Genomic DNA, 19483 nt, shown 5'->3' on the forward strand with positions numbered 1-19483 from the left:
AAGAAGGAGAATTTACAGTTATTTTTCTTTTATATAATATCAAGAGGAACGCTTTACAAATATAAAATATTTAGCAAATTCGATTCTACTTTTTGATAAATAATCAATTTCAAAATACATCATGAAATTTTATGTAACAAATATCTAGAAAAATGATTAATTTATTGTATTTATCTAGACAATATCATAGATTTTATTATTATGTAATTTATGATTCAAAGTGATTAAATTACTGATTTATTTCTTGTTAAAAGTCTAAAAAATATAATGTCTTAGTATTTTTCTTTTTATTTTGAAAAGAATAATATTTATTTACAAAGTACAAGTATTTTAGACATATATGGACCATCAAGTTCGTATCCCATTTTTCGATAATAATTCCTTGTTCCAACACCTGAATAAAATCATATATAATGCTTTTATAATATTTAAACTTAAATTGTTTAATTTTTACCTGATATAACAGAAATTTTATGAGATCCATGTTCTTCCTTTGCTATCCGTTCAGCTTCTTCCATTAATAACATTCCAAATCCTTGATGCTGAAACTTTGTAGGATCACGGGCATTCACTGGAACAACACTACCATATACATGAAGTTCTCTCACTATTGAACATTTTTCTTTAAGTTCTGACCTATAATACATATTTTATTAATATAACTTTTTAATATTAAATAATAAATAATTTTAATGATATTAATTCACCTAAATGTTTCATTTGAACATTTTCTAAGTCTTAGTAAACCAACTAAAATATCTTGAGTGGGATCTTCATAGGATAAAAATGTTTCCCACCCACCATTGGCAATATAATCACGGCGTATAAGTTCTACTTCATAAGGCTGTACTTTCTGATGTATTTCTTGAATACCCACTTCCCGAGTTCTAACATCGCGACAATCAGTTCCCAAATCTTTCATTCTTGCTAATGCCAATTCACGTAAATTTCCATGTTCCACACCCGAGCTGTGTGTTTTAGAATTAAATTTAATACATAACATCATAATATGCATAAAATATAATGCAATTACCTAACTAAAGGCATAGGTATATCTCTCTGTACACGATATACACGAGTCCAAGGCGGTATTAAAGACAATATTCGAGCAATAAGATCTACTAAAACACTCGGTGGATAGCTTTTATATCTTCCTGTTTTCCATAATTCATATAAACCTGTACCTCGTATAACTAATGTTGGATAAATTTTCAATCCATCTGCTCTGAAAGCAGGATTTTCAAAGAATTCCTAAAATATATATAATTATATTCATTAATAAATTAAAAAAATAAAACATAATTCGTTAGAAATATAATTATAACTCACAATGAATTGATTTACATCTCTCTCAATATCAACATTTGGTAAGTCTGGCATCATATGTGCTATTACTTTGAAACCAGCATCTTTTGATAATTGAAAACTTTCGCATACTGCACGAACTGTATGTCCTCTATTAGTATCTCGTGCTACATCTTCATATACAGATTGAACTCCAATTTCTAAACGAGTACACCTATTACATTTTAATATATAAATTTAAAAAAAAATATAAATATATTTATATATATAAATCATTATATTATACATACCCATAACGTAACATATCAGAAAGATGTTTCTTAAGACAATAATCAGGACGTGTTTCTATAGTAATACCAATACATTTTGTACGACTTCGTTCAGAAAATTTTACTGCTTCATCAACATTGCTACTTACATGACCAGAAAGAGCATCATGTAAATTTCGAATAAAATAATCTCTGTAATCTTCTGGCAGAGACATGAAAGTACCTCCCATAACAATAAATTCAATTTTGTCTACATTATGTCCCAATTGTTTTAACTGTAATAATATTTTAATCAATATTTGAATTTTAATTAATAATAATAATTTATAATAAATTAATAATTAATAATTAATAATAAATAAAATTAATTTTATTATTTTTAAAATTAATTAAATTAATATAAAATAATTTATATAGAAGTATTTAATAAATATCTTTACTTGTTCTACACGATGCCTAGTTTGTAAAAATGGATTATATCTTGCACGAATAGCTCTCATAGATGTAGGTTCATAACCAGTATAAGATTGTGTAGAATATTCAAAATCAGAATCAGGTCCACCAGGACAATATACACAAATATTTCCTGTCATATTAATATGAGGGCATCGATGAGGTTTACACATTACAGCTACAACAGCTATCTATAAAAACCAAATTAGTGAACATATTTTTCATTATTCAAAAGCATAATTTGCTTTTGAATATGTATTAATAATTTTTGTTACTGCAATTAGAATTTAATTAAAATTATTATATAAATTATAATAAGGAAAATACTAACTCCACTAGCAGTCCTAATAGGTTTTGCTTTTAATTTTGGTATTAATATATTTCTTGCATCAACAGGAACAGCTGCTATAATGTCAACCAATCTTGGTGAAGTTTCTAACCCATATTTAGAAGCAATTCGTGTTTTTAATTTATTTAAATCAACATCTCTATTTTCTTCATGTGCTTTTAATAATTCTTGTATAATTTCTCCAATTGTCATAACCATACGTTCTTCTTTGCTTTGTTCAAATTCTAAAATTAAGCATACAGCAAAAATAAAATTATAATTAAAATTATAAATAAAATTATTTTTGTAAAAATAAAATAATGTAAGTTATAAAACAAATTTCTATATTTTTAAAAAATTATTATAAGTATATTAATTTTTGTAATAATATTACCTTTTCTTTTTTTTACCATGATAATATTTAATTATTTAAGATTACTAACAATGTAACTATTAATTCGTTTTGCGAAATATGATATAATAAATGTTTATTTGAAATTATTTGAAAATTGATTTTAGGTTAACTTCGATATCATTAATAAATCTAACCTATTATAGAATAGAATAACGAATAATGAATAACCAATTCGTTTTCTTGTTCAGATCTTTCTTACCATTTTAGTATCATTTTCGATTCAGTATTATTATCGATTCAGTATTAATTAAGAATGTAATACTTATACAAGTAATGACATCTATATATTTGACTGATAACTGATTATAATAACTGATATGATAATAGTTAGATCTAATAAATTTTGTTAAAATTTTTAATCAGTAAATTAAATAAAGATAAATAAGTTATAATAAAGTTAATTAGATAGCATTTTCAGCATATGAATTTTATAAAGGGCAAATATAAGAAAAATAACTCTAAAAATAATTAAATTGATGTTTTACTTTCAGTCTTTCCAGGATCCGCGCTCGATTAAAATTATCTTTCAATCTTGTGATTGAAAGATTTTTTGTAAATCAATGATCAGGGATTTATCCCTCAATCCTTCCTATATCGTCAGAATGTAAGTCATTCTTCTTCACAACCTTCGGTTGGTCACGACTGGTGAATATGTCCGGCGATTCTTATAAATCCACTAACGTAAGTCGTGATACGATAGTAATTTGAGTTTTGATTTTCTTAAATTCTTCATTATTTTTTCTTTCTTGGATTTTTGCATTTCTTCTTGATTGACATTATTTTTAAATATTACATTAAATATTTATCTGTTTCTAAAATTTATTTTATTATTGTTCAAATGCACTCAAAAAATGACATTGGTAGTTAATTCTTAATATTCTTAATATTCTTACCTTAGCATGCTTTTGAAAAAATATCTTTGACGTTAAAGAGATGGCGCTGATAAGTAATTTTTATTTTATATCTATTCTTCTTTTTTTACTGCTTATTATCCTTATTATTTAATTAAATCATACAATAAATTATATAAGTTAAATAATTTGACATTATTCTTCCATATATAATTATAAAATTTCTTAGAATTCTTATTATTTAATTTTTAAAAATTAGATTAATATATTTTACAGATATGGATAATCATTTTTATGATTATTTATTTTTGATATATATTTTATTATACATAAAATATGGAATAAACATTACATACGAGAATGATGTCTTTGTAAGTTTGAATATCAATTCACTTATTTATATTAGTTTCTTATATATGAAATTCACATTTTTACTTTTAATATTCATTTTCATGCAAATTTTTAACATCATCTGTAACATTATTTTTAATATCCATGCAAAATACATATTTATTCAATGTAATCTATAAGATTTTATTTCTTATTATAAATAAATCAATATAAATATATTATGGATACACATATTTTATATATACATATAATATATTCATTTTATAATTATTATTAACAATATATAAATTATTTCAACAATTTATTTTATCTAATTTTGTTTTTAAAATAATATTATTCACAATTAATAAAAAAAATTTCAATATCTAAACTTATTTTCACATAAAAAATATCTATTACTATTTCAAATTTAATTTAATAAATCTAATTTTTTAGCACTTTTTCTTGACAAAAATATAATTCTGTATATAAACAAATAATTTTTTTTTAATGCTGATTCTAATTTTCATAGTAAATTAACATGAAAATGATAAATATAATCTTGAAGTACAATTAATCAAATATTCTATTTTAATAATTGAAAAACTTAATCTAATTCATATGTTTATAATTTATATCGAGTATTAACACCAGGATTTAAGATATTATATACTGAATTGAAATTCTAACATCAAAAATTATATTATTTCTAATAAACTTATATAATTATTAAAATATTATTTTTCAATTTCAATAATTTATTTATGATAAATAATAATTATCATACCGTTTTATTAAGAATAATTTATATTATTAATATTGAAATTGTTATTATCCACCGATTTTTAGATTGGATTGATTCAAGATCTGATCAATTTTTCAAGATTAAAAATATTGAAGAAATTTATCAACCTTTGTCTTTGTTTTCTGTCAATTCTTCATTAACCTTTTTATGAACAGATTCCATGTGATTTACATCCACTTCAATTACAAAAATGGATGCGGGTGGTGTTTCTTCAACGTTATCTATTTCTGCCGGAAGAAGCGGCATTAAAGGTTTATAAGTTTGTAATTCCATTGAAGTAATATGAGAGGATGATTTCGAAATATTCGAATCAATCCTGTTATTTTCAAATTTGTCACTTTCGTTTCGTTGAAATTCGTTGCTATTTTGACTCATATTATCATCTTCCTGTTTGTCACTCTGCGAAGAACTTGACGCATTTCCGGTTTCTTTATCTCGAATCGAAATATCTCGAGACACGGATAATCCTTTCGATCTGACATCAGTTACCTATTATTAAAGTTATCGATAAAATAAAATCGATAAAATAAATCGATAAAATAAAATCGATAAAATAAAATCGATAAAATAAAATATTTTTTTATAAAAAATAAAAGAATTTTTGCGATCAAATGACAATTTTTATTAAAACTTTAAAAAATAATTGATTATTATTATATAGTATTAATAAAAAGAATTATATTATAAATTATTCAAGTCAAATATTATCTCATTATATTTTCTTGAAAGTACAATAATTTTTATTCTTCAATTATTTTGATAATTCCAAAAAATTGAATAAATATTACCTGACGCAATAAACTTGATGTCGGTCTTTTCGAAGATGATAGTCCACCAATTTGTCTATGATATTGCCTTTGAGAATCAACTAAAGAACCACGTTCATGAATTACGCTAACCACACTAGATTTCATATTATTGTGTGGAAATAGAAGATTCCACATGAAGTTTTTAAGCGCTGCACGAAAGTCTTTCAAATGGTAAGCATAGAGTAATGGGTTACCCGCCGAGTTTAAATGCGATAGAATTATACAAAAATTCATAACAACATCGTTTACCCTACACCATGGACAGAATGCCATCACACAGTTAATGGTATACAGTGGGATCCAACAGATGATGAAAAAGATTACAATGCGTGACAGATTCTGTGTCGCTTTTACTTCACGCTTCCTGGCGGCGCCAAGTAAACGTAACATGGTTCCAGTTGTCTGATTTCCGGTACGACGACCTGGATTCATCGTTACAATTTGTTGCAACTGTAAGAATATATTATATTAATAATTAATATAACTGAACAAAAAAATTTTAATAATTTTAATAATATAATAAAAATTTACTACTTGAAATGCAATATATTTTCTTTATTAACATGTATTAAAAAAGATTAATTTCAAGAATTAATGAATAATAATTAATGAAATCTTCGATAATTGTCATATTTGCATTGTATATCCACATATATACACACATATATTGTGCTATATATTTGAAGTAAAAGTATCTGACCTGTTTTACGACTACTCGGTATATATGGGCGTAGAAGGCAGCAATTAATAGCGCGGGAAAAATGATCGTGGCAAAGTATAGAAACACCAAGTAATCGTAATCCATCACTTCGGTAAAGATGCATTTCTCGTTGGATTTCTTGCCTGCGTTCCATCCTAATAGCGGTAGAAAACCAACTAGTGTACCAGCGATCCAACATACGCAGATTATACCTGAAAGAACAAGATCATTAAATTATATTCATTATTGTTTCATTGTTATTTTAAAATATTATTTATTTTTGGAATTGATTTAGAATAATAAAACGTACAATACTAAAATACTAATAATAAAATATTAGAAATATGTGTTTTTTAAGTCAATTTCTTTGTTAATGCAATTTTTTTAAGGTTAGTTTTAAGTCAATTTCTTTATATATGATTATATGATTCTTTTTTTCATACAAATTGTATTGAAAATATTTAAAATCTTCATTTTTATAGTTTTTACTGAAAAATTATATTGTAATAATTTTATGTGCAGAAAATAGGATATTTTGGACAAAAAATGCAATGATTTATAAGATTCTGGAGCAAAAGTATGAAAAGTCGGTCAAAAGATTCGATGATAGAGATGCATGTTATCGATTGGAAAGCATGGCAATAAACGCACCTTTTTCCTTTATTGGAGAGATGGTATCAGTCAGCAAGCTCATAATTAAAATCACTCTCGCCATAAATAGGCAAAACGCTTAAATTAATCATGGTTGGACAATCTGCTAGTGAAATGAGAAATATCTAATTGGACCAGCGTAAATTATATTTAAAAACAAACTTCGATAATATTTTTTTATCAATACGTAATTACTATTTTTATTAACATTTCAAAATTTCGATTTGTTTTTTTTTTACGAATATAGTATTATCTCCATAGAAAAAAAATGCGATTTCCATCAATTTCGTCATCAAAGAAAATCCTTTGGGAAATCGAACAGATGGGTATTTCAAGTGTATTTCATACTCTATGGAATATGTTGACATTATCGGAATGCAGGTGGAATTTTTTAAATTCCTATATTAATTATATAATTAATATATAAATTATTTATCGGAATTAGTACATTATTATCTACTTTTATAAATTTATAAAAAAAAATATTATATATAAAGACAGAATAGCGATTTTTAAGTAAAATTTGTGAAATATATTATATAAAAATTATTTTTTTCGAAAAATTTTATTTTTAATTTGACATAATTTGAGAATTGAGATAAGAATACTTACATAGAATTCAATTATAAGGAAGACATTTAAAAACAGGAATTATATTGATAATTCATTACACAAAATTCATTAAGTAATTATAAAAATATTCGATATAAAAATTGGATTAATTAATTTTAAATTAAATTTCTCAAGAATATATATAATAATCCTATATTATTAAAATATTTTATATAGCTTAATATACTTATTACTTATTGGCGTCTAAGATGTATTTTGTTATATTTCATTGATACAATTTCATGGAAAATTATAATATAATTTCTTTGAAAAAAGAAACAGCACAGATAGAATAAACAAAAATATTTGAATGTAATATAAAAAATCATTTCCATTTTGTATTTTTAACAAAATTATAGTTAAATTGAGATTAGAATTTGTAACAATGGCTTCTAAGAATACATCTGAACAATGTTGTCTAATCAGTACTGACACAAATTGATGTTCTGTATTCTAATATAATGGAACGTGATGGAAATTCCTTATCATATTATTGTAACTGTATGTTAATATTATCTTATAAAATTTCGTTGCATTCGAAGTATTTAACTTCACACAGAATTCAATGATTTGTAAATAATATAAACTTTTTTATAGTTAAAACATAATAAGTGTAAAAAATAGATATATTTTTTAAAATAACAGTATGTATACCTTTTATATTTACTATATATGTAATTTTGAATTTTTTTGAAACGTATATATAATTAATTCAATAATTTAGTTTAATAATTTATATTTTTCCAGTTATATATAATCATTTAAACGAGAAAATTGTTTTTGCATAAATTGGAAACACTCGATGTTGATGAAAAAAACAATACTTGAGATATATGGAGAATCGTGTAACAGGTGCTTTGCAAACAATTCCGCAAAATATAATTACGTGGAGGGTCGCGATGTTATTTTATTGCAGCTCGATTAAACGGTTATGCGTGCCATGCAGAATGTTTCTAGGAAGAGGTGTTTTAATTGGATTATCGGATAGCATAACGACATTGACACGAGAAACAAGTTTGTCGTATTTGTTATACACTTCTCCGAACTTTTTGCGGACTTGCTCAATTATTGACTCTTACTACTTGCGTGTTGGCGATTACATGATGATGAGTATTGTTTTCTTAAGTCATTTAACTTAAACAAATTATTTTTTTTAAATATTTAATAAATATTTAATAATAAATGCTTATAAATAAAAAAACAAACAAACAAAGCAAAATGAAATATTTGTCAAATATGGAAAAATCTTATTATATATATAATTCTTCTAATTGTTGAAATATCTCAAGAAATTTTTTGATATTGATTGATTTCTTTTTATATTTTATGTATCAATCTCATATATTAATTTAATATACGTCACTTTTTAATTGAAAGAATAAGAAATCTGAAACTAATTAATTTGACTTTTTTTTTAATAGTTCTATTGTTATGAAACTTATGAAATTATGAAACTTAAACTTTTTGACTTAAAAATTATTTATTAAGATTTATAATGAGATTTATTATTAATTATATTTAATATTATATTATCAATTATATATTATATTATATTATTAATTATATAATTTATTAAGATAATTATGAAATAATTTTTAATTAGAATTCTAAAACTTAAGCAATTATCTTATCAGTTTAAGTTCATCGCTCTTACTATTTCTTACCTATGGCAGTTTTAGTTCGTACAGTGCGGGAATATCCCATGGGATGAAGTATTGCCCAGTAACGATCTACGGACACCGCCACTAGACAGAAGATACTGATCGTACAAAGAACAATCAACACAGAAACGGTGAACAAGCAAGCATGTAAATTCTTCGGTAAACCAATGCTAGCTAAAATAGCAAAAGGTATTGCGAACAATCCGACTAAAAGATCAGCTGTAGCCAAAGAGATGATATAATAATTAGTTCGTCGACGAAGTTTTTTCTCTTTGCTGAAGACGATGATTACCAAACCGTTACCAAACACTGCACACACTGCCACCAAAATCTCGCAAACTGTATACGGTAAATTAAGTTCTGAATGAGTTGACGCATTTAGGGCTGTTACAGTCAAATTATTGGCCAACTCACTAATATTTGATGGAAATTCCATCACGATAAAATAATATTCTATAGACAATCGTCATTTACTTTTTACTCACTCATTCGGATGATTACTCACTGATTTATTTATTTATTAATTATTAATTATTGAAAATATATTAATCATATATAGATAATAGAGATTAATTTTTAATATTTTTATTTAATTTATGTTTCATAGTTTATATTAAGTTCGTGATAATTTAATATTCATTTGTTCTTTCTCACAGATTTATGTATAAAGAAATTTGTAAATGCAGAGTTGCGTGATCAACAATTCTTACAACATTTTTAATGAATTCCTTTAATTTCTGTATATAGAATATTTGATATGCCACACGAATTTGTACCATTTCTTTAAATAAATTCTATATTCTTAATATGGAATAAATCACAAATGGTATATTGTATATATTTGAGAAGAAAATTGATCATTGATATGTTTTTGCTTTCTTAATATGAAGAATTTCCACAGAAATCATTAAATACTTAATGATCATGTCAATTAATCCAATGATAATTAATCCATTTTATTTTAACAGAAAGATACTAGCACGTATAGGAAGACAGAAAAAGAAAGCTTCGCTATTTATCTGTATGAACGTGTTATGGAAGCTAATATATTTTATACCATTTTTCGGTTGACAAGTTTTCTGTTCATGCCACTTCTGTTATGCCAAATGATATATCAATTCACTAGAAATATAATGTCTCTATAATTCTCTGATATGTATAAGAGAAATATATATAATCCAATATATAATCCTGAATCAAATATTATTTAAATTAAAAATCATATCAAATTTCTCTATGAATTATATTTTTCCATGATTATAATATTTTTAATTAAAAATATTTCAAAATATTTGAGTGGAAGTGAAAAATCACAATATTCATTACATCAATAATTTTATTTCTCGATCTTCTTTCAAAATGACTACAAGTGGAAGTTATGTATAATATAGAACTTAAGTTGTGTCTCTCTGTTATGTTGTGTAAGTTTGTTCAATGAGACTTCAATTCTCGTTATCTTTGTTCAGAATTAATAAAGCTTTTCAACTCGGGTAATTTCTTCCACAGGTAATTTAAGGTATCAGTGAGTAACTACGTTCTGTCAAAGAACAACAAATCGTCCATTGAGAAACAGGATGACTGGAAATCACGGGTTACAAATGATCAAGTTCATTGAATAGAGTTCAACCACGTTTTGGTCGCGTACTTGCAAAGCTTATCATACAACATCATCTTCCAACTATGTTCATCAGAAGGTAATTTTAGTTTAGATGATACGCGTGCTTTTGATTATATTTTTAGCCATATTGGATATTGAGGTCATCAACATCATAAATTCAAAAAATATTCCTTCATTTTTAAATATTAAACAGTTTCAAAGTTCCTATTATTGATTTTTCAATTACATCCATTCTTTTATGTAAATTCAATAAATATTTTTATCATTTCAATTGAAATCATGTAGAAAAAATAATTATGATGACTTGAATAATTGATTAAATTTATTTTTATCTTTTTTTTTTAAATCAAATATAAATGTCATTCATATAATTAACTAAATTCTATTTTTTACTTATTTATGAATTTATGAATTTATCTATTTTATAATAAAATATTTCTGAATGTTTATCTTTTATTTTTATTTGTAAATCTTAATTTATATATAATATATATTTAATATATTTGAACGCCAACATTTTTATCTCCAGCTTACAATAATTTTATTCTATTAAAATGCATTACTTTTCAAATAAAAAAATCTCTTTTTAAAAATGCTTTTTTGTTTTTTAATATTCAATATAATCTTCTATTTTCTATTTCACGATAGATCATTAAAAAACTTTTCTTTGAGAAGAAAAATAGATTAAAGTTTTAAACTTTATAATCATGTGAAGACTTTATTTTTAGAAAAGTTAAAAATTAATAAAGATAAGATTAGCAATGATTACTTGAATCTTTTTTTTTGATAATAAAAAAATTATTGTTAATTTGTGATATGATAAATTAAAATTACATAAAACATCAAGTTTATTTATAAAACTACTAAACATTTAATTTAAAACATTTCTCAATATTTATTTTAAGCATGCAATAAATGTTATTTACAAATAAATTTTCATATTTAATTTTATAATTTTTATTATAATTTAAAAAAAAAATTGATTCTATTTTAACTAGAAAAAAAGAGATAAGAACTTAAAATCCAATTCAAAATATCTAAAATGAAAGTCAAAGAAAATAAAAGTCATTGTAAATAATAATAAATAAAGATAAAGAGTATTTTAACATCATTATATTCTTCAATACTACGTTCTAAACTTTTACGTTTATCTTTATTTATAGAGGACTAATATATCACTTGTCTATCATCATTATAGCTTCTATATAATATTTTAAATAAAATTTACTTAATATATTATTTTAAGATTTTTAAAACATAATTTATGAAAGAGTACTTAATTCATATTTTAAATAACAATCAAAATTCGCGGATTTTAATTAATCGAATATTTAAGAAACACCGATTCGATATCGTTCGATAGCCAATCAAAGTCACGCAGATCTTCACTGAACCAATCAACGTCAATCAATAACACCGCGCGCTTTTTTCCGAGGCGTCATAAATCAATCAGTCATCGACGCTTATTATGTGATGTGCTTTTCTAAAAATGCGAGTTAAATAAAAAAAATTAGGCGATCATAAATAAAACGCATCCAGGGAACGCGTCCGTCTTCTCAACCCCGTGGCGCGTAACTGAGTTTCTTCGTAATATACAGGGACTAGTGGCGGTGGAGGTGGAATAGACACGGTTATAGGTTATGGCGGTAGTGGTAGACCAGAAAAGAAAATTGGCAATTTTATATGTTAATGTTTCTATGTTTTATCTAAATTGATTTCATATTGAAATAAATTCTTTGAAAATGAAGGTAAAAATTAAAAAATTTGAAATATTAAATTATTATATCTTATTCATATTGTAACAATTATATTTTCATTATAATTCATGTTAAATTTTCAATCGTGTTAATTAAATTTTAAATTTTAATGATATATCTATATTGAATCTATATTATTTGAAGTATTAATAAACATATAATAAATATATATATACTTTGAATTATTTAATATTCTTATTTAATTTTTGTTTAAAAAAGCTTTAATTTATAATTAGTCACATATTTGAATTATTGGTTATTTGCTGCGGTAGCATTTCTTTGTGAGCATCTTATGAGATTTGTAATTGGATAAGCGTGCTACGAGAATTCAATGACTTGTCTATATGTATAAGTGATAAAAGTCGACGCATACGAAATATATAAATGTAAGTATGTGAGATAGTTAGTAAGTAATAAGTAGTACAAATTACTTTAGTATCCTCTCGACAAAATTAAGAGTTTTATTCCGTCTCTGGAACTTTTCATGATACTTTGAATTCTTTGGCACGAGAAAATTTTATATTTTTTCTCTTTTGTTAATGTGATTAAATGTTTCAACTACAATTCGTATAATGAACGTTGCATTTTAAAAAAACTTGTATATATTTTCTTATTGTTAGAAAATCATTATGCAATTGTTGAAAATATGAAATAGCGTTAATTCCAATTAACTTAAAGAATGTTTTTTAGTTTTTAATAGATTTTAATTACAAAAAGAATTTGTTTTATTGGAATATAATATTATTATAATAACTATCGTATTTTTTTTTTGTACTAAATATTTTTACTAAGTATTTTATATATTTCTTTTTTTTAGGAAAATTCCAAAAAGTAATCGATGTAATTAACTACACGCATGCGTGTTATACATAATAATGACGAAAATAGAAAACTCTATTTCTTTTTTAACACTTTATTTATAACACCATCTCTCTATTTATATCAGTACAAAAGTCTCTGGAAATCATTTTATCCGAATCATCAGATTCTATGAGGCATTATTTATTCCATTTTTTAAACAGAGTAAAAGGTATGATTATTTATATTAAGATAAAAAAAAAAGTACAATTATATTAAGTTAATTTTTTTTTTAATTCAATCATATATAATTAATTGAAACATATACATGTTTATAGAATATAAATCATAGAAATAAACTATTTATTCAATATTCTATTAATTGAATCAAAAGCGGGTATTTGTTATTTCATTCGATATGAGACAGGATCGGATTACTACCAAGGCTAACTAGACAAATGGATCTGCGCATTTTTCGTTCTCCCTTTCGCGCAAGGTGGTTATATCCCATATTTGTACGTGTATACGTCGTAAGTTTGTTTGAAGTGAAAAATCGGATTTCTCTGCAAGTTTCTAGGAATTCAATTTTATAGCAAAATATATATATATATTCTTCGTGATTAATTTTCTTCTATATAATAAAGTTAAAAAATAATATAATTTTTCCAAGATATATATACTTTTTAATTTTCTGTTAAATTACTATTTTAATTTTTAAATATATAATACGGATTAAATCGATACGAGAAAATTTTTAAATATAATAAACAATTTCAGTCTTATTCTTATTCTATTTCTACTTAGTGTATATAAAAGATGCATAATAGGTCATTGACATCATATAAAAGATCATTAATTATGTCGCGAAATTGAATGAATCATGACTAGACAATAACATCAAGAATGTAAGTTTACATTAGGCAAATAACCGCGGACACGTCACACTATTGTAGATGTTCACATATTTATACTATTAAATATTTAATGACTTAATGCTATTAATGCGATTAAAAATACATGAGAAATTATACAAATCAATAACGTAAATATGAATTTTCTTATCAAGTGATAAAATTTTAAAAAAAGACTAACGATTTTTTCTAATAAATTTTTTTATATTTTGAAAAACATTTTGGTATCTTGAAAACTTGCAATAGATTTACAATTAATTGGTTAATAAGATTTAGTTGACTTCATTGTGTAGCATGTCTTACACATATATTATATATTATATATATAGTAGTTAACTTGGTGTGATAACTTGGGTAGTTTCCAGGTAGGGGAACAAAAGTTATTAAAATCTTGTGATGAATAGTGGAATCCAATTAAAAAGATATGTAGTTTTTTCAGATGGTATACGTTTAATATAAAATTTAATCAATATTTTATATTAAATATATAATATATAATAACGTCATATATTAACATGATATAAATATATATTTGATTAAAGAATTATCTTAAATTTTTTTTTTTAAGTATATCTTGTAAAAAAAAATCGATAAGATGAGAAAAAATTATTAATTATATATATATATATATATATATATGTTTCTTTTATCTGGAAGATTTTTATTATAATCTAATATTAATTTTTCGAATCACAATATCAACGTTAACGAATCCCGTTGTATTTGTGCTAAGTTGTATGCTTTGATCGACAGAAATGATCAGTTATCTGTATGTGATATTGATTAAATAATAATTACTCTAACGGCAATTCGTAGCCACTAGATTTGAAAAGTTATTTATTACTTCAATATCGTAAATTTTAATTATTTACTATTAATTTTTGCAAAGTTTAAGATTTTAAATAATTTTTACAAATTGAATATATTCTTAAGTCTTAATTTTTACAAATGAATTATATAAATATTATAATTATATAATTATATAAATATTGTTTTGATGATGAAATGAAAAAAGAAAAAAAGAAAAAATAAAAAAAAGAAAAAATAAACAATGGTTTCCATGTGTTTAAAGAAATTATTTTTAATTATTTTTTAATTATTTTTTTAATTATATTTAATATTACAAAAAATAATTTGTATACAATTTATATTTGGAATTACATGTCAATAAATATATGTTAATTTTTATACAATATAACAATTTTAAGGTGATCAATTCATAGAAAATGATGTATTATTTGTTCTAAATGTGTTTCTGTTCGATTGAGTCCATGGTTCTAACATTGCTCGTATTATTATATATATGAACCATATAATAAAAACAAATCCAAGAAACATAAAGATTCCATAACTGTAAATAAATTGATATTATATATTATATATTGCTCTTAATATTTTTAATTATCAAAATAATTAATATAATATTGATTAAAAAAAATATTAATTAAAAATATACTTTGTAAACCAAGTAATAAATGATCCAAGACCTATGGGTACAAGTAAGCTATAATTAGCTAGTGGTCGCAAACTCAATCGAGGTGGAATACGTTCCTCATATCCGCAGGAAAGTCCATTTTGCGTTCGTTTTGGTAACTTCACAATTTTTGTTGGTGGTTGTAATATTTGTCGATAAATGTTTCCGAAAAAACCACTTTCATGGTACATTCTAGTTATCTTGTGCCGATACTATTCAAAATATATGATTATAAAGATGTTTAAGTTGAAAATTAAAATAATAATTTAATAATTTTTCTAATATATTATTGAAAGGATATTTACTTTTACGTTTATATATGTACAGAGTTTATAAAAATTCCTAACAAGTAATGCACATTCGTTACTTCGAATTGGTTGTAATTCTGGATCACCCATATATTCAATATATTGACATGTTTGTCTATCTTTTTGAATAGGTACAAACACACCTGGTTTACTTGTATCTAAACTAGAGTCCATCTAAAGAATTAATAAGTTAGAACTTTTCTAATAATAATAATTGATAAACAAATAATTTTTTTTTATACCTGTGATTGACTATGATAGAAAGATGTCGATAAAATGCTTTCATGGTATTCTTCATCAGCTTCAATAGCTACTTGAGGAATGTCTTCTACTTTAATCTAAAAATTCTATTTATTAAAATCAAATCAAATTATTAAAATCTAAAAATATTTTTTGTTTCTTATTACCTCGAAGATTTCAATTAATTGTTGCTGTGCATTTGCTAAATATATAGGAACACGACGTCTTTCTTCTATACTAACATCATCTGAAGAATAATCCTCGCCATAAAAGAATTCCCATAATGCTAAAAAAAATCGTCTACTTTTTCGTTTCTTTTCTAATGCATCGATTAAACTAGTTGCTGTTAAATATGCTTGCTTAATTATACTTAATAGACATACGACCTAAAAAAAAATTCAAAAATGATTAGACATCTCAAGTATATATGTATATGTACTTTATATTTACTTGTGATACAGTAGACATAGAAAACATTGGTACATATTGATAGGTCGGTCCTTCTAGTTCCGAAATTTGTTGTCGTACAATTGAAGCCCATTGATTTGTAGATACACATCGATTTCTACTTAATCCAACATCATCCATATGACTTTCTATTTCGCATATTATTTTTGCTAGATGTGGTTGCGAAAAAACCTAAATATGATTTTTTTTTTTAATTTCCTAAATAATAATATATAAGTCAAATATCTGAAAAAATTTAATATACTTTTGTAACTCTAAATAACATTAATGCATTTTTTGGAGCTACAAGATCTGTCCTCATAAATCGTGGAAGTAATTGTTGGAATATTGCTGAATATGCTAATAAATTATGTGCAATAAAAGGCATCCATCTATTTGGATCATGTATCTTTCCTCTTTCTTCTTCTTCAGATTTACTATAAAAAAATAAAATAATTTCTAATTGTAATTTATTAATAGATTTTTTTTATATACATACCCTTCTTTTGTGTATGTTATACTAGGAAAATATCTCCATGGTTGAATAAAGCTTAACCATGCTTCAAGAATTAATCTAAAGGAACTATCTAAAGGCCAATGATGTATAGCTTTTCGAAGAAATGTGTAGATTTTGCCTTGGACGGAAGGTAAAATAATTCTGTAAATTATTTTTAACAAAATTTTGTGATATTAATATTTAATTATATTTAATTATTGTTTAACTTTTTCTTTAATATTAATATACCGTTTAAGTTCATCCATTGCACTTTTATCGCCTGTGGCACTATTTGCAAATTCATGTAAAGTTTTTATAAACGCTCGAACTAGACGTATATGTTCTCCAGAATGAATACTATGCTGCAATTATAATTATATACAAATATATGATATATATATATATATATGATATATAAATATATAAGAAATATATTAATATATATTATAAATATACATATATAAGAAAATTTTTATTATATATTTACTCGACGGGGTACGGACGCAGGATATGATGTGCTTAAAGGTGAACATAATTTATCATCTTCTATATATTCCACCCAAAAATCAAGAAATACTTGAACTACTGTTTCACTTCTCCAAACTTGTGGTAAACATTGTTGTTGCGGTACAGTTGCTGTGGAAGTCGGAGATCCTGGCGATAATATCGATGTTCTCAAAAGTCGTGGTGTTTGCATTCTATAATAATTTTTAAATATAATTTTTCATTTACTATTAAGTAATTCTGAAGAATTATGATTTTATTTGTATTTTTTACTAATTTATTCAATGTTAAATATTCGAAAAGTACCTTTTAGATTCAGGTGATTGTACAAGTTTTCGTTGAGGTGTTTTTCTGATGTATGGACTAATTATTGGCAAAACAGGGGAATTATCTCTAGGTAAAAAATGGTATAAGTAACAATGTGCTAATTGAACATAAACAGTTTCCCAATTAATCCAGACATTCTCCTGCTGCTGTACTTGTAACCATGGATTTGTTAAATGATATGCAAAATGGAAAATGTAATATTCAAAGGGGTATGTATCATTATTAAGGATTTATTTTATATGAATTTAAAAAAGTATTTTATTGAATTATTGAATTATTAAAATGTTAAAATATTAAAAAGTAAATCAAAGGATACTCATATTTAGAGCAGATACACAACGTGTACTTTGATCATCTCTGATTTTGTCTAGATAAAATGGTGGTATTACTCCTTCTTCTAACATTAGACGTATTTTTGCCTAAAATGAAAAAATATATGAAATTAAATTTTATTAATTTTTTTTAATTTTACTAATGTACAAATCAATTTTTTTACATACTGGTAAAAATGAAACTGGAAAGTTATATTTTAAATAACAATCTGGCAATAATTTATAACACAGTGAAAAGACAGGCCCTTGTGGATTAAGAAAATTACAAAGTGTTTCATATTCTTGAGCATTTTTCTTAAAAGTAATGCTATGTAAACCCCAACCAATATTGTCAGTAATCCCAAATAATGAATCTATTAATATTGAAAATACATGTTGTAATTCTGTTGTGCTTGATTCATCTATTAACATTGCTATTTCCTTGCATCTTTGCACCAATGGCATGTTTAAGTATCTTTGTAGTCTGATCTGCATATTAATTATATGAAGTAAATTAGATAGTTGCGTAAAATAAAATTAAAAATTAAACTAAATTGTTAATTTAATTTAGAAAGCATTTAATAAAATTTTTCATTTAATATTCTATATAAAAAAATCGAAATATATCTCATCTCTTATTATTATTCTATTTATAATATATCTAATATAATTTTATACAAATAAAACATATAAAATATTTTATATATTAATTTATTTATAAAAAATAATACATTTTTAATTAATTACAAAATTAATTGCATTGTTTTAATATAAATATTTAAATATTTGTAAAATTTTTTTAAAAAAGCCGGTTAAAGAATTTTAGGTTATGTATAGGTTATGTTTTCACAAAAAGTATATATATCCAATTAATAAAAATATGATACACGTATGCAATACCGTAGCAACGTCTGAAGATGCAGCCATATTCGTATTTATTTATGTTTCCACGAATTACTAAAAATAACATTTAAAGAAAATTTACTGACAATTTACTGACTAATTCATACCATACACAGTTTTAGTAATGTTTACCACTACAAGAAATTTTTTCCTAGAGAAAAAAAATAGAGAGTTTCTTAATTTTAAAATATATTATTTAT

At 23.9% G+C, this 19483-nt stretch overlaps 3 protein-coding genes and 1 long non-coding RNA gene across 6 annotated transcripts; 1 reads left to right on the forward strand and 3 right to left on the reverse strand.

The window, feature by feature from the left end:
- Nucleotides 1-265: 265 nt before the first annotated feature.
- Nucleotides 266-3498, reverse strand: LOC100576866 (probable elongator complex protein 3). 3 transcript variants are annotated; one of them, XM_006560457.3, is made up of 9 exons: nucleotides 3256-3498; nucleotides 2359-2600; nucleotides 2015-2218; nucleotides 1596-1849; nucleotides 1330-1519; nucleotides 1034-1251; nucleotides 708-968; nucleotides 455-636; nucleotides 266-394 (listed from the first exon to the last, which is right to left on the reverse strand). In XM_006560457.3, exons 2-9 carry the CDS (start codon nucleotides 2572-2574, stop codon nucleotides 309-311), a joined length of 1611 nt encoding a protein of 536 aa, XP_006560520.1. In that variant the 5' UTR covers nucleotides 2575-2600; nucleotides 3256-3498; the 3' UTR covers nucleotides 266-308. The 3 variants fall into 3 exon arrangements, with proteins under 3 accessions (XP_006560520.1, XP_026295146.1, XP_003249694.1); XM_026439361.1 differs by lacking the exon at nucleotides 3256-3498 and adding an exon at nucleotides 2970-2987; XM_003249646.3 differs by lacking the exon at nucleotides 3256-3498 and adding an exon at nucleotides 2750-2973.
- A 1222-nt stretch (nucleotides 3499-4720) lies between these two features.
- Nucleotides 4721-9721, reverse strand: LOC411420 (adenosine receptor A2b). The gene is made up of 4 exons (XM_394893.6): nucleotides 9193-9721; nucleotides 6266-6477; nucleotides 5545-6015; nucleotides 4721-5245 (listed from the first exon to the last, which is right to left on the reverse strand). Exons 1-4 carry the CDS (start codon nucleotides 9623-9625, stop codon nucleotides 4859-4861), a joined length of 1503 nt encoding a protein of 500 aa, XP_394893.3. The 5' UTR covers nucleotides 9626-9721; the 3' UTR covers nucleotides 4721-4858.
- A 2172-nt stretch (nucleotides 9722-11893) lies between these two features.
- LOC102655094 lies at nucleotides 11894-13461 on the forward strand. Its single transcript, XR_003304278.1, has 3 exons — nucleotides 11894-12555; nucleotides 12837-12950; nucleotides 13382-13461. It is a non-coding gene; the product is annotated as an uncharacterized LOC102655094 (long non-coding RNA).
- A 1867-nt stretch (nucleotides 13462-15328) lies between these two features.
- Nucleotides 15329-19430, reverse strand: LOC551484 (sphingomyelin phosphodiesterase 4). Its single transcript, XM_026439657.1, has 14 exons — nucleotides 19281-19430; nucleotides 18570-18869; nucleotides 18384-18488; nucleotides 18049-18278; nucleotides 17726-17936; nucleotides 17488-17600; nucleotides 17242-17400; nucleotides 17008-17179; nucleotides 16746-16934; nucleotides 16463-16681; nucleotides 16298-16393; nucleotides 16053-16229; nucleotides 15730-15959; nucleotides 15329-15624 (listed from the first exon to the last, which is right to left on the reverse strand). The coding sequence occupies exons 1-14, from the start codon at nucleotides 19305-19307 to the stop codon at nucleotides 15486-15488; spliced, it is 2367 nt and encodes a 788-aa protein (XP_026295442.1). The 5' UTR covers nucleotides 19308-19430; the 3' UTR covers nucleotides 15329-15485.
- Nucleotides 19431-19483: the final 53 nt, after the last annotated feature.

The sequence above is a fragment of the Apis mellifera genome, linkage group LG3, assembly GCF_003254395.2.
Source record: "Apis mellifera strain DH4 linkage group LG3, Amel_HAv3.1, whole genome shotgun sequence".
In the NCBI taxonomy this organism is placed as follows: domain Eukaryota; kingdom Metazoa; phylum Arthropoda; class Insecta; order Hymenoptera; family Apidae; genus Apis; species Apis mellifera.

Bases quoted from the DNA above. Each gene is read 5' to 3' on its own strand.
- LOC100576866 (XM_003249646.3), bottom strand. The intron at 1,520-1,595 runs GTATGTATAATA...AAAATGTAATAG, and splicing joins TCTGATATGTTACGTTATGG to GTGTACTCGTTTAGAAATTG. The intron at 637-707 runs GTGAATTAATAT...TATGTATTATAG, and splicing joins TGTTCAAATGAAACATTTAG to GTCAGAACTTAAAGAAAAAT.
- LOC411420 (XM_394893.6), bottom strand. From the start codon at position 9,625: ATGGAATTTCCATCAAATATTAGTGAGTTGGCCAATAATTTGACTGTA. The intron at 6,478-9,192 runs GTAAGAAATAGT...TTGTTCTTTCAG, and splicing joins ACGAACTAAAACTGCCATAG to GTATAATCTGCGTATGTTGG. The intron at 6,016-6,265 runs GTCAGATACTTT...ATATTCTTACAG, and splicing joins ACCGAGTAGTCGTAAAACAG to TTGCAACAAATTGTAACGAT.
- LOC551484 (XM_026439657.1), bottom strand. From the start codon at position 19,307: ATGGCTGCATCTTCAGACGTTGCTACG. The intron at 17,601-17,725 runs GTAAATATATAA...TTATAATTGCAG, and splicing joins CTGCGTCCGTACCCCGTCGA to CATAGTATTCATTCTGGAGA. The intron at 17,180-17,241 runs GTATGTATATAA...ATTTTTTTATAG, and splicing joins ATAACATACACAAAAGAAGG to TAAATCTGAAGAAGAAGAAA.